The sequence below is a fragment of the Oncorhynchus kisutch genome, linkage group LG19 (assembly GCF_002021735.2).
Source record: "Oncorhynchus kisutch isolate 150728-3 linkage group LG19, Okis_V2, whole genome shotgun sequence".
Classification (NCBI taxonomy): Eukaryota; Metazoa; Chordata; class Actinopteri; order Salmoniformes; family Salmonidae; genus Oncorhynchus; species Oncorhynchus kisutch.
In genome coordinates, this window is record NC_034192.2 from 54,106,713 (window position 1) to 54,119,647 (window position 12,935).

At 43.4% G+C, this 12,935-nt stretch overlaps 1 protein-coding gene and 1 long non-coding RNA gene across 3 annotated transcripts; both read left to right on the forward strand.

Annotated features, from left to right (window-relative positions):
* Positions 1 to 2,967: 2,967 nt before the first annotated feature.
* Positions 2,968 to 6,157, forward strand: LOC116355073 (uncharacterized). The gene is made up of 5 exons (XR_004204292.1): positions 2,968 to 3,321; positions 3,857 to 3,980; positions 4,216 to 4,405; positions 5,277 to 5,352; positions 5,503 to 6,157. It is a non-coding gene; the product is annotated as an uncharacterized LOC116355073 (long non-coding RNA).
* Positions 6,158 to 7,014: 857 nt separating this feature from the next.
* LOC109864997 (heterogeneous nuclear ribonucleoprotein H-like) lies at positions 7,015 to 12,780 on the forward strand. 2 transcript variants are annotated; one of them, XM_020453105.2, is made up of 10 exons: positions 7,015 to 7,160; positions 7,713 to 7,809; positions 7,922 to 8,077; positions 8,253 to 8,396; positions 9,181 to 9,319; positions 10,282 to 10,466; positions 11,098 to 11,210; positions 11,291 to 11,426; positions 11,566 to 11,742; positions 11,869 to 12,780. In XM_020453105.2, exons 2-10 carry the CDS (start codon positions 7,725 to 7,727, stop codon positions 11,952 to 11,954), a joined length of 1,221 nt encoding a protein of 406 aa, XP_020308694.1. In that variant the 5' UTR covers positions 7,015 to 7,160; positions 7,713 to 7,724; the 3' UTR covers positions 11,955 to 12,780. The 2 variants fall into 2 exon arrangements, with proteins under 2 accessions (XP_020308694.1, XP_020308696.1); XM_020453107.2 differs by having other exon boundaries at positions 11,865 to 11,973.
* The last annotated feature ends 155 nt before the right edge of the window (positions 12,781 to 12,935 follow it).

The window sequence follows — 12,935 nt, forward strand, 5'->3', positions numbered from 1 at the left end:
CCGGACTTGAATCCAATTTAACATCTCTGGAGAGACCTGAAAATAGCTGTGCAGCGACGCTCCCCATCCAACCTGACAGAGCTTGAGAGAATCTGCAGAGAAGAATGGGAGAAACTCCCCAAATACAGGTGTGCCAAGCTTGTAGCGTCATACCCAAGAAGGCTCAATGCTGTAATCGCTGCCAAAGGTGCTTCAACAAAGTACTGAGTAAATGGTCTGAATACTTATGCTAATGTGATATTTCCGTTTTTTTATTTTTAATACATTTGCAAAATTTCTAAAAAACAGTTTTTGCTTTGTCATTATGGGGTATTGTGTGTTGATTGATGAGGGGATAAAAAAATATATATGTTTTTTGAATAAGGCTGTAATTTAACAAGATGTGGAAAAAGTCTAGGGGTCTGAATACTTTGTAGATGTTTCATCACCTATCGGTCACACATCTACCTGTCACGCCTGCTCCCGCTCTCCCTCTCAGGCTGCCCTTCATTGCGCACACCTGTCACCATCATTCCGCACATTAGCACTCACTGGACTCAACTGGACTCCTTCACTTTGTTGATTACCTTCCCTATTTCTGTCTGCTTCCGCTTTTGTTCCCTGTGTCAGCATTAATGTCATTATGTGTTCATGTCCCGACGCTGTCCTGTTTTATGTCCGTTGGTTACTCCCTCCCTGTACCTGCTTCCTGTCTACCAGCGTAGAGCCTTACACTACCGAAACCACAGAGATCAACACTTAGCAGCTAATCGAAGGTCTCAAAAAGAATATCTGTATTTTTATTTTGAAAATCAGGGAAGAACACTGCCTCCCAGCTACGGTACATAATAGCATTGTTGAAGACCACAGAACAATTGTTGATGCATTTATGACACACTACAGTGATGCCCTCAGGTTTCACCTTAAAAATGAGCAAATACATGTGGAGGAAGATGGCGATCTCAGGGACTAACTTAACAATTTTGCAGTATTTGAGGAATGCATTAGATGCATAAGCTCTGAGTTGATACTGGAGCATTACTGTGTGAAATAATTGTGCATGGTCAGGCCAAATGTCACAACTCCTACCGAAGGTGGCTCCCCTTCCTGTTCGGGTGGCGCTCGGCGGTCGTGGTCTCCGGCCTACTAGCTGCCACTGATCCCGTTTCCCCTTTCTGTTTATTGGTTTCACCTGTTTTGTGTGTAGGCTGATTAGTCGGGCTATGTTAACCAGTAGGCCCGCCTGCTCTTTGTGCGGGATTGTTTTGTGTTGCTCTGAGCACGTTCGATGTTGACGTATAACATTCACGAGGGCATCATACCCACATTGCTCAGACTGGTGTTGCAACAATTACCCTTGTCCAGATCAACTATGAGGTTGAGAACTTGTCTTATGGCAACGAGATGTGTCTTCTAAACCTGCTCCACTATCCGAGAGAGTCCAAAGGAAGAATGGCCATCTATCAGGAAGTTCATCAGAACAATTTTCACGTTTTGGTTTACTCCCCCAAATGATTGGTAGTCAAATACAAAATGGCAGTGCTTAGAATCTCTACCTCCTGTTTCGAGAGGTATCTGATGTCATCTTGGCCAGCATTTTAAGAAGATCCTAGATCCCATATCTGGCAGAAAAAAATCACTGAATTTCAAGCTCTCTTCCAGGAGCTGTTTCCAGGGAAGACAATCGCAAAGATGCACTACCTAGTCCACTACCCTAGCCTGCTATGGACCTTTGATGCACCAGTCTTCCATGCGATTTGAAGCGAAACACCAGTATTTCAAGAGGCTCTTAGCAGTTGTGGAAAACCTTAAAAATACAACGAAGACCCTGGCTAAAAGACATTAGCTCTGACAATGCTGGGAGCAAACCAACAACAACACACTGTATGGACACAAGAGACTTCCAACTGAGACGTCCCACTACATGCACTTCCAAACTCTGCCCATGTAGTGTTAAGTGCCAGATTCGGAGAAACCATCAGAGCAAAATGTGTCACCAAGACAATGTCCATTGCAGTGAACAACGAGCGGTACAATGTAGGAGACTATCTGGTTATCGACACTCATTCAGAAGAGATTCATGTGTTCATGGAAGTGTGTGGAATATACAGATTCCTTGGTGCTGGTGTGGTAAAGTACTACTACCAGCCAGTTTCAACAGCCATCACCACGCATACATGGTTCAACACAGTCAACAATGGTTTCTATAAGTCCTGTTGAGGAGATGGATTTCCATGGGTTAGATGGGTACAGGGACCCAGGGGGAAGAGTGTCCATTCCATTCTGCCACTGGTTTGCGGTTAGTTCAAATCATAGATTTATTCATTTAGGAAGCACAATGCACTTTTATTTTCATATGGGTTTCCTATTCTGATACACACTGACCAAAACACTGACATGTTCTTTTTATTTAGGGTATTTTTCCCCACAGAACACCAAATTGATGGAGAGACATTGATGCCATTGGACCAAAGAATAGTGGAGCAAATTGTTTCAGTAATCTAAGTTTGAATCAAATTCACAAAATTAATCCAAAAGCTGTAAATATGTAAGTCAATGTATGACTATCATCTGCATCATTGATCCTATTCACATTCACATTCTCTGCTCTTTTGTTTTCTTTCTGAGCCTGAAAGCACAATAAACGGTATTATTGTCAGTTCCCAGCAAACAGCCCAGCAAAATGACCCAGCAGCATCTGTCCAGCACAATGACCCTGCAAAATGACCCGCCATCTGTCCAGCACAATGACCCAGCAGTATCTGTCCAGCAAATTGACCCAGCATCTGTCCAGCAAAATGACCCAGCAGCATCTGTCCAGCAAAATGACCCAGTGTAACAGTATAACTTTAGACCGTCCCCTCGCCCATACCCGGGCGCAAACCAGGGACCCTCTGCACACATCAACAACAGTCACCCACGAAGCATCGTTACCCATCGCTCCACAAAAGCCGCGGCCCTTGCAGAGCAAGGAGAACTACTACTTCAAGATCTCAGAGCGAGTGACGTCACCGATTGAAACGTTATTTAGCGCGAACACCGCTAACTAGCTAGCCATTTCACATCCGTTACATCAGCATCTGTCCAGCAAAATGACCCAGGATCTGCCCAGCAAAATCACCCACTAATTGGCCTTCAGCATGATATATCAACTGGCCAGCAACAGGAAACATAATTCAGCCCGAATCTGGCCATCTGGGCTTTTAGACTTCCAGAATTTCCAGACGTATTAAAAGAAAAACCTGAAAGAAAATGTGACGATCTCCGTTGCCCTGCGGTTCTCTCGAAGTGGAGGTCTCAGATTGGGCAGGTGTTGTTTGCCTTCATGTGTACCTATACTTGGTGAGTATAGTTATGTAGTAAACTGATGTTAGCTTAATGTTAATGAAATAAGTTCATACATTATGCTTGTTTGTGTGTGTGTGTGTGTGTGTGTGTGTGTGTTTGTGTGTGTGTGTGCATCAGCCTGAGCCCTTCTCCTGTCTCTGTCCTCCATACTCTGTCTTCTCATAATCACTGCAGCTTATAGCATAGCACATAGTCAACTTCTACATGATGATAATCAACACCATCAGTCAATGTCATTTGTATTATGAACATAATTGTTAGTCTAACTGTATTCTTGTATGTTTCTACTCTCGTTGAGAGACCAGACAGTGAAGGGATATGTACGAATTCTTCAGTTTTCATACTCACGCTAATAACCTTTTTACACTATTGTGCCTACCCAGATCATAATGTGCTGGCTCTGATATTTTCTTCTCACATTGTTAAACCATCACATTTCCAGCAGCATAACAAGACCATCTCTATTCTGCTCCTCTGACCTCGGTCCCAATAATCCATCATTTCTCCTCTCCACATTTTATTTTTTAAGGAGTCATGGCACGGCATGATAAAGAATAAATACAAGTACAGGAAATGCAGAAGAAGTTTAGGGGGCAAGGGAAAAAATAAACCCAGATGACATCAAAGATGAAGACCTGACCAAAATAGCCAAGGTAACTATTGGTATACAAATAAGGGCCCATATTCAGTTTGTCAAAGTCGAACCGCTGATCCCAGATCTGTTTTTAAGATCATATAAACGATTGTATGGACAGGTGTGGACCTGATCCTACAACAGCACTCTGAGATGCTTTGTGAATAAAGGACATTTTGCCTTTTTCTATAGACTTGGATCGTGTTTGATGCTGTATGTATCAACATTTGATGATATTTATATCTGATTTTCAGATTGAGATTGGTGAGGATTCCTTCAGTCAAGAGTTACATGTTGAACAGATGCAGGTGGACTGCCAAGAAAAGAGACCGAACATAAGTTCCCTACAAGACAAAACGAAAAGGACTGAAAAATAACGTTTTTATGAAACAAGGCACCAAGGATATCTTAAAACAGTGCCCAGCACTCCATTTGTCAGCCATTGTAAGTAGACAAAAAGTCTGATAGAAAGAAATGGTAAAAAGCACAACTAATGTAACATAACCAGGTACTTCCATCTGAATCTAAGATATATTGATGATGCATTATAAACAAATAGACTTTCAGATTTTCTCAGAGATGAGAAGCAAATTCGTTATGGAATTAATTGGACAGAAACATTCTGTCCGGATTCGACCCAATGGCCGACAAAATCATTGCAGAGGGGGGTGTGCCGTGGAGTTGCTGAATCTCTACAATAATGCAGCTGTTCTAATTCTATTGATTCTAATCCCACCATTTTATTACACACCCTATTACACAGGTCTGAAGGTCACTGCAGCCATTTTATTACACACCCTATTACACAGGTCTGAAGGTCACTGCAGCCATTTTATTACACACCCTATTACACAGGTCTGAAGGTCACTGCAGCCATTTTATTACACACCCTATTACACAGGTCTGAAGGTCACTGCAGCCATTTTATTACACACCCTATTACACAGGTCTGAAGGTCACTGCAGCCATTTTATTACACACCCTATTACACAGGTCTGAAGGTCACTGCAGCCATTTTATTACACACCCTATTACACAGGTCTGAAGGTCACTGCAGCCATTTTATTACACACCCTATTACACAGGTCTGAAGGTCACTGCAGCCATTTTATTACACACCCTATTACACAGGTCTGAAGGTCACTGCAGCCATTTTATTACACACCCTATTACACAGGTCTGAAGGTCACTGCAGCCATTTTATTACACACCCTATTACACAGGTCTGAAGGTCACTGCAGCCATTTTATTACACACCCTATTACACAGGTCTGAAGGTCACTGCAGCCATTTTATTACACACCCTATTACACAGGCCTGAAGGTCACTGCAGCCATTTTGCTCCTCCCCTACCTCTTCAAAGACGATCCAAGTGGGCTGTACGTGACAGGGTATGTATTTCCCAACAGACAAATAAATAAATGCAAAGTTAGTAGTAATGTGTAAGGTGTGCTGTGCTGTGCTCAGTTGTTAACTTACTGTTTGAAATATGATTTGAGTAACCTTCATTTTACTTTTTTTTGTTTTACTTTTTTTTACAGTGAGGGGAATACCTTTACGGATGAGAGCCACATTCAACTCTTCCTGGATGGGGAGGAGCTACTCACTGAAGAGCTGGAGGACATCTCCATGGGATTGGGAGTGGCAATGGGGGGTCCATTTCCTTTTTAATATTGAGTATGCAGCATCATTAAAAAGCACTACGCTGTTCATTCAGAAATGTGTTCTGGGAATTGACGAGGGAGATAAATTACCAACAAATGTAGGAATGGCAAACTTTTTGCTGTAGAGATGGATAAGGGAGACCAGAGATTTCTGGGACGTCTGCAAGTGAGATTTCTGGGACTTTTAAAGTCAATAAAATGAATTTGTGACTTTACAAGTTCACCACTCAATGTTATTTGTATTATTATTCTTAATAGTATTATTATTGTTATTGTTCATAATGGAATACATGGGACATAAAAGTTTCCTACAGGAACCTTAACGCCCTAAAAGGTTATTTGAGGAACCTTTTTAAAAGATTCCTCAGGGAAAAGGTTCCTGAAAGCAAAGAGAGTTCCAAACCTCTCTGCCAATGGGCGAATTCGATTATAGACCAGACACCGGTCTGTGACCTGTACATGTTGTCAAGAAGGCAGCATGTTGCATCATCCAGAAACGCACATCTCCTTTCTACAAAATACATGTTCGATTTTTTTTTTTGGGGGGGGGGGGTTTGCGCCACGGGATTTTCTTTCAGGAGTAGAGGTTTCTCCTCCGTGTGTTGCGTTTATTCCCTGTGTGTGGCGACTTCGTTTGGGCGTGTTCTTCCACCTGTTGTTGTTGAGTTGGGACTTCTAATAAACGATTGTGCTACTGGGGCTTCCTTGCTCTCTTGCTCATGACTCCTGAACCTCCCTCATTTTAGGAGGCACGCAACACATACCCAGGCCAGATTAATCAAATCCCCTCATCCTCCGCTATTTTTCAGTCCCCCCTCACCCCCACCCCCACTCAGACAGTCCTAGGTAAATTATTTCTTGAGAAATATTTTCTTGCTAAAAAGCTATTGTTGCCCATTTTAATGGACGTCTAAAAGAAGCTGCCTTTAACTCAATTACTTTTTTCTTTTTAGCCCCTTTTTCGTGGTACCCAATTGTTGTTAGTAATAACTATCTTGTCTCAACCAATGTGTCAGAGGAAACACCGTGCACCTTGGTTAGCGTCGCCCCACGGACATCCTAGGCCAATTGTGCGTCGCCCCACGGACCCATTGCTCTAATAAGAAAAGGTTTCTGGAGGCACCTTTAGGTGTTCCTCAGATTGCAACACTGGCGGAACCCCTATAGGTGCTTACATTTTATATTAGGAATGTACCTTAGAGTAATGTGAGTGCATTTTTTTTCTCAAGAGCATTGGAAAGCTATGTAAATGTTAAATTTGACAGCAAGAAATAGCTTGCAAGTTTCCCAAGAAACTAGATAGGTGTCGTTTAGTCTTCAGCATTGGTACAGTTTTCATTTGAAAGATTCCTCAGTGAAATGGGGCCACAGACAGGGCCCAGATAGGCTACGTCATACTTTTTGGGCGTGGACCAAGTTAGCAAGCTAGGAGCTAGCTAGCAGAAACAGACCGCCCTGACACCCCGAAACACAGCTAGCTAGCTATACTACCAATCGTGGTAGTGATAGTATTGTCACTGAATTCAAATTAACAGGTATCTATGTTTATTTTTCAACGAATGTGATTTGTGATAATACCTTTAGCTTGTGAGTCCTTGCTTGCTGTTTAGGTCAGCCAATTTGATCAAGCTAGCAAGCCAGGTAGCGAACGTTAAGCGCTAACTAATCTAGCTAACGCCAGGCCTGACATTTGTGTCTGACTGTCGACGATAATGAAATTATTCTTATCTAATAACGTTAGACACATTGACTTAATCTAGCTAGTTTGTTATGTGTAAATTAAATAGTATGTTTCGTGATAATGGATTTAGCTAGCCAGCTAAATGAATATAACTGACGTTAGCTAGCTAGAAGCAACAATGCGCTAGCTACATTCATAATGCGCTAGCCTGTTAGATAGCTAATCATGTCTTGTGACGTTATACATTCTAAATCGCTGCAAATGCTACATAACTTCATTCACTTACCTAAAAGTAAAATACAATGTTGGCCAGCTAGGTAACTAGCTAGCTGAGTAAAGGTAATTAGCTAACGTTATCTAAGCATTGCAAACATACTGTACCCTGATGCTTCTTTAATTTCCTCAGGTTTAAGAGACCATGTCTGATGGAGAGGGTTACGTGGTGCGTGTGAGAGGCCTACCATGGTCCTGCTCTGTGGATGAAGTACGGAGGTTCTTCTCAGGTAATAACACCTTTACGATAAAACCTGAATAGCTTGCTACAACACCTTTATAGCCAACACCTCTCACATCTGAGATAACTGTGAGTCCCTCTACCCTCTTCTTGGCATATAGATTGTAAAATCGCCAACAATGGCACCAGCATCCATTTTACCTCCACGCGTGAGGGCCGACCCAGCGGAGAGGCCTTCGTTGAGCTGGAGAATGAGGATGACCTGAAGATCGCTGTAAAGAAGGACAGAGAAACCATGGGCCACAGATATGTGGAAGGTGTGTGTGTTTGTGTGTCACTGTCCAAGTCTTCCTGAAGTTTCAGTGTTTGCAGCTGAAGCATAATATGTGCCTTGGGACTTCACTTTAGGCTACATTTCTTAACTTTTTACACTATGTAACACTAGCAGTAGTGACTTTGGTCTTTGTGTTGACTTGACTTGTTTGTCCACAGTGTTTAAATCCAACAACGTGGAAATGGACTGGGTGATGAAACATTCTGGTCCAAACAGCCCAGAAACGACTGGAGACGGCCTAGTCAGGCTCCGAGGCCTCCCCTTCGGCTGCAGCAAGGAGGAGATTGTCCAGTTCCTCTCAGGTACCAGTAGCTAGCTCCCACTGGTTCACATGAACACCCCCATAACATCCTGTAGGAGGAGGTAAGGACCGCCCTCATCAATGATCCAGGATAATTTACATTTTTCAGTCATTTAGCAGATAATCTTATCCAGAGCGACTTACATTATATAAGCTATAGTTTGTCCAGGATTTCCCCCATCATCTAAGTTTCTCTCTCACTGGTTTGGTCCCAACAAACACTTTTTTTAAATGAATTATTCTGTACAATAATTTGGCCTGACATGCTAGTCCCGTCTGTCACTTTTCTTTGACAGTTGTCCTTTGGTGTTTTCCCATGAACCCACTATATCATAACAAAGATGTAATTCATCCCACTGGGACAATTATAGAATGGGTGGGTACTAAAGGTAACACAAGTACTGCTAGAGCCACTTATTTTCATTCCTTCACACCTACAGTCGCTTCCTCTTCTGTATCCTTCTCTCTCTCGCTCTCATTTTCTCTCAAATTTTCTCCCCCTAATTTTCTCCTTCTAATTTTCTCCCTAATTTTCTCACCTTTTCTCTCTCTCGACACTCTTTCCTCTCATCCTCCTTTATGTTCCCCCAAATGCAGTAAAAGTAAGTAGCCTGAATGGTTGCTGAGTCTCATTGGTTAAAAATACTCACCTGGTATGTACAGTACATGTCGTAATGCATCGTTTTCATGAATAAATAAAGCAACAACAGAGAAAGCTACCTTTCTGTAACTGGGCATGTGATTTACTGTGTCCCCCACTGGGGTTATCTGTCCTTGGGTTGAAGGGTTGGAAATCGTGCCAAATGGGATAACATTGCCGCTGGACTTCCAGGGGAGGAGTACGGGGGAGGCCTTCGTGCAGTTTGCTTCACAGGATATAGCTGAAAAGGCTCTAAAGAAACACAAGGAAAGAATAGGGCACAGGTGGGGATGGTTGGTTGGTTGGCTGGATAAAGTTGCTGTTCTTATGGTGTACAACTTACAAACATTAACAGGTATAACTGACACTCAACAGAACAGTTAATTTAAGACAACACATACTCAGATATTGATTGTAAAGACACATAGTTACAATATTAGATCAGAACACACTAACACTCATTCACTCACAGCAGTCTTTGGGAAAATGAAGCACATTATCTTGTTCTTAAACCATTGGGAGATAGATCATATTCTGAGTTTAGTGCCGAGGTGTCTTGTAAGCTCTCAGGTTTGTCACCAAGTTTGGTTGAGAGTGCAGAGTAAAAATTGCAGTTGAATTTGGGCATATCCATTTGACCCTGATTCTTAAGAGTGAAGCTGATTGGTTCCTGGGCACTAAACATCACTACAGGTAGCCAATAGACAGACAGGATTCTCCCAGGTGTTCTAACTCACTGAGGGCCAATCAACACGAGGACACGGACCCTGCACACTGTCACTCACAGGTAATGCTCAGAGAGTGGGTCTCCATGGATAACAACAGGACAATGACCATAGCAGGGACAGATTGTACTGTAACATCAGTGTTAACTGTATCGGGTATCTGCAGGTGACCATAAGAAAAGTGCCTGTTGTACTGTCAAGGCTTTTATACTAGACAGTATACTGTTACCCACCAGATCAAGTCTCACATAGTTCAAGACTCACCTACCTATGGAGCAGTACTGCACTTGGCAGCACTTGTCCTGAATTGCTGAACTTTATTAGTACCCTCAATGACAAGCAAATACACCAAAATGTCAGCTTATCACCTGCATATTGAACACCCAACTTTATTGGTACCCTTTCCATTTGAACAGACACATTGATTCAGCCTTAGGAGCTGTACAGTAACTAGCTCTAGTCTACACCTCCTCCTGTGTGTGGTGGTCTTCATGGTGGTGTGTGTACTGTATGTATCTCAGGTACATTGAGATCTTCAAGAGCAGCCGTGCCGAGGTGAGGACCCACTACGAACCCCAGAGGAAACCTATGGGGATGCAGAGACCGGGGCCCTATGACAGACCGTCTGGGGGCCGTGGGTACAACATGATGGGGGGCCGAGGAGGGGGCTCCTACGACAGGGCTAGACGCGGAGGCTATGGTGGAGGTGTGTGTTGGGGAGAGGGTGTGTGTGATGTCTGCACAGTGTAAGAAGATCTTGTTTTGTTTCAGCCGACTGGATTAATTGGGAGCCGTTATCAGTCATAAATGTTTATGGATCGTAACATGATGTCTCCCAGTCATGCTCTTCCTAGCCCTCTATCATGACGGTATGATGTCTCCAGTCATGCTCTTCCTAGCCCTCTATCATGACGGTATGATGTCTCCAGTCATGCTCTTCCTAGCCCTCTATCATGACGGTATGATGTCTCCAGTCATGCTCTTCCTAGCCCTCTATCATGACGGTATGATGTCTCCAGTCATGCTCTTCCTAGCCCTCTATCATGACGGTATGATGTCTCCAGTCATGCTCTTCCTAGCCCTCTATCATGACGGTATGATGTCTCCAGTCATGCTCTTCCTAGCCCTCTATCATGACGGTATGATGTCTCCAGTCATGCTCTTCCTAGCCCTCTATCATGACGGTATGATGTCTCCAGTCATGCTCTTCCTAGCCCTCTTTCATGACGGTATGATGTCTCCAGTCATGCTCTTCCTAGCCCTCTATCATGACGGTATGATGTCTCCATGCCCCAGACCAGTCTCTCCATAACTAAGGTGTATGTGTCTAACCTCAGGTGTGTCTGATGGGCGGTATGGTGACAGTAGCTCCTCCTTCCAGAGCACCACGGGTCACTGTGTTCACATGAGGGGTCTGCCCTACAGAGCTACAGAGACTGACATCTACAATGTGAGTTCTAGGATCTCCTACTAAGAATGGTCTGTGTGAGAGATGATGAGAATAACACTGCTCCCTCTCTCTCTCCGTAGTTCTTCTCTCCTCTGAACCCAGTGAGAGTGCATGTAGAGATCGGTCCTGACGGCAGAGTGACAGGAGAGGCTGACGTGGAGTTTGCTACACATGAGGATGCTGTGGCAGCCATGTCGAAGGACAAGGCCAACATGCGTGAGTCTTTTTATACGTTTTAGCCGGCCACCGCCATTATGAAAGGCACTCTTAAAAAATGTTTCTCTCTCTTCCTCCCCAGCCTTCCCACCTTAATATGATGAAATGCATGTACTAACCAGCTGTCTCTGTCCTGCAGAGCACCGCTATGTGGAGCTGTTCCTGAACTCTACAGCAGGGGGCAGTAATGGCTCGTACGGCAGTCCGATGCAGGGGGGTATGGGAAGCCAGTCCTCCTATAGCAGTGGAGGGCTGAGCTCTGGATACTCTGGAGGCTACAGCAGCCAGGGCAGCATGGGAGGTTACAGTGACTATAGTGAGTATCAGCTCTGTAAAACACACCCACCTGTTCACATGTATCTACGCATGACCCGGACTGTCAAGCTTTAGACTGTGATCTCTGAACTCCTCGGTCCTATAGTGTGTATCTCTCTCCTGTCAGGTAACCAGGGCGGTATGAGCAGCAGTTACTATGGCGGCAGTGGAGGCAGGAGTTCCAATGGCCTGGGGTCAGGATGGGGGATGTAGGTCTTTAACCCAGCATGTGTTCAGCTGGAAGGACTGGAATTGTAGTTCCCACCTGGTCTTTTGGATGGGTTTTGTAGTTCTGAGCCAATTTATAGTGAGGGTTGGGAAATGTATTGTTTTAGACTGATTGTATTCATGAGAGGCTCCTTTGAAGTTAGGTTGGTAGAAATGAGAGCCGTTTTGTTTCCATCCTCTCCTCCTGTTGTTAATGACATGACTGCAGCAACACAAACTATGACCGTGGTTGTTTCATCTTTACCAGGAAGTGTGTGTTTTGTTGTTTTAACGAAGATTCAAAACAACCAACTGTGATTGACCCAGTCTGTCTATTTAACCCACAGTAGTTCACTTTATGTTGATCTGAGCTTTTATTTGACCGTTAAGTGACTGACTTCAGGGTTGGGGTAAATTCAATTTAAATTCCAGTCAATTCAGAAAGTAAACCAAATTCCAATTCTACATTTTCATAAGTGAAAAGCATTGACCCTGCCGGACTGTCATATCTGAGCGTATGAACCAACACTTCTGTAAATAGTCTTCTAGGTGTTCCTGGACTTTTCTCCAGTAGCTGCAAAGATATCTAGCCTTTCTGTTGAAGTCTGAAACAATGTTAAAATAATGGTGTGTGAAGTTGTCATTTTACATGGTGAACCAAGAGCACGTTTAAGTTAGTTTTATATGGGAGGGTTTGGGGGAATTCTCCACGAGGGATGGATGCTTTACTTAGTTGGCAAACAAACCTGAAGTGTTTCTGTTTAAGGTTACTTCTGCCTATGCAGAATTCTTTGTATTTCTTGTAAAGTGAATACAATTAAGATGTTTTACATGTCTTTGTCTGTCTTGTTTAAGGTGAGTAGTGTCCTATACAGTCAAGAAGAAACTCATTCAGATAAGTTTTTATTAAATATCTTGATAGAAAACATTGCTCAACCCCCCCCCCCCCCCATGACTGGCCCGAAAATGGCTGTTAGTATGCATAAA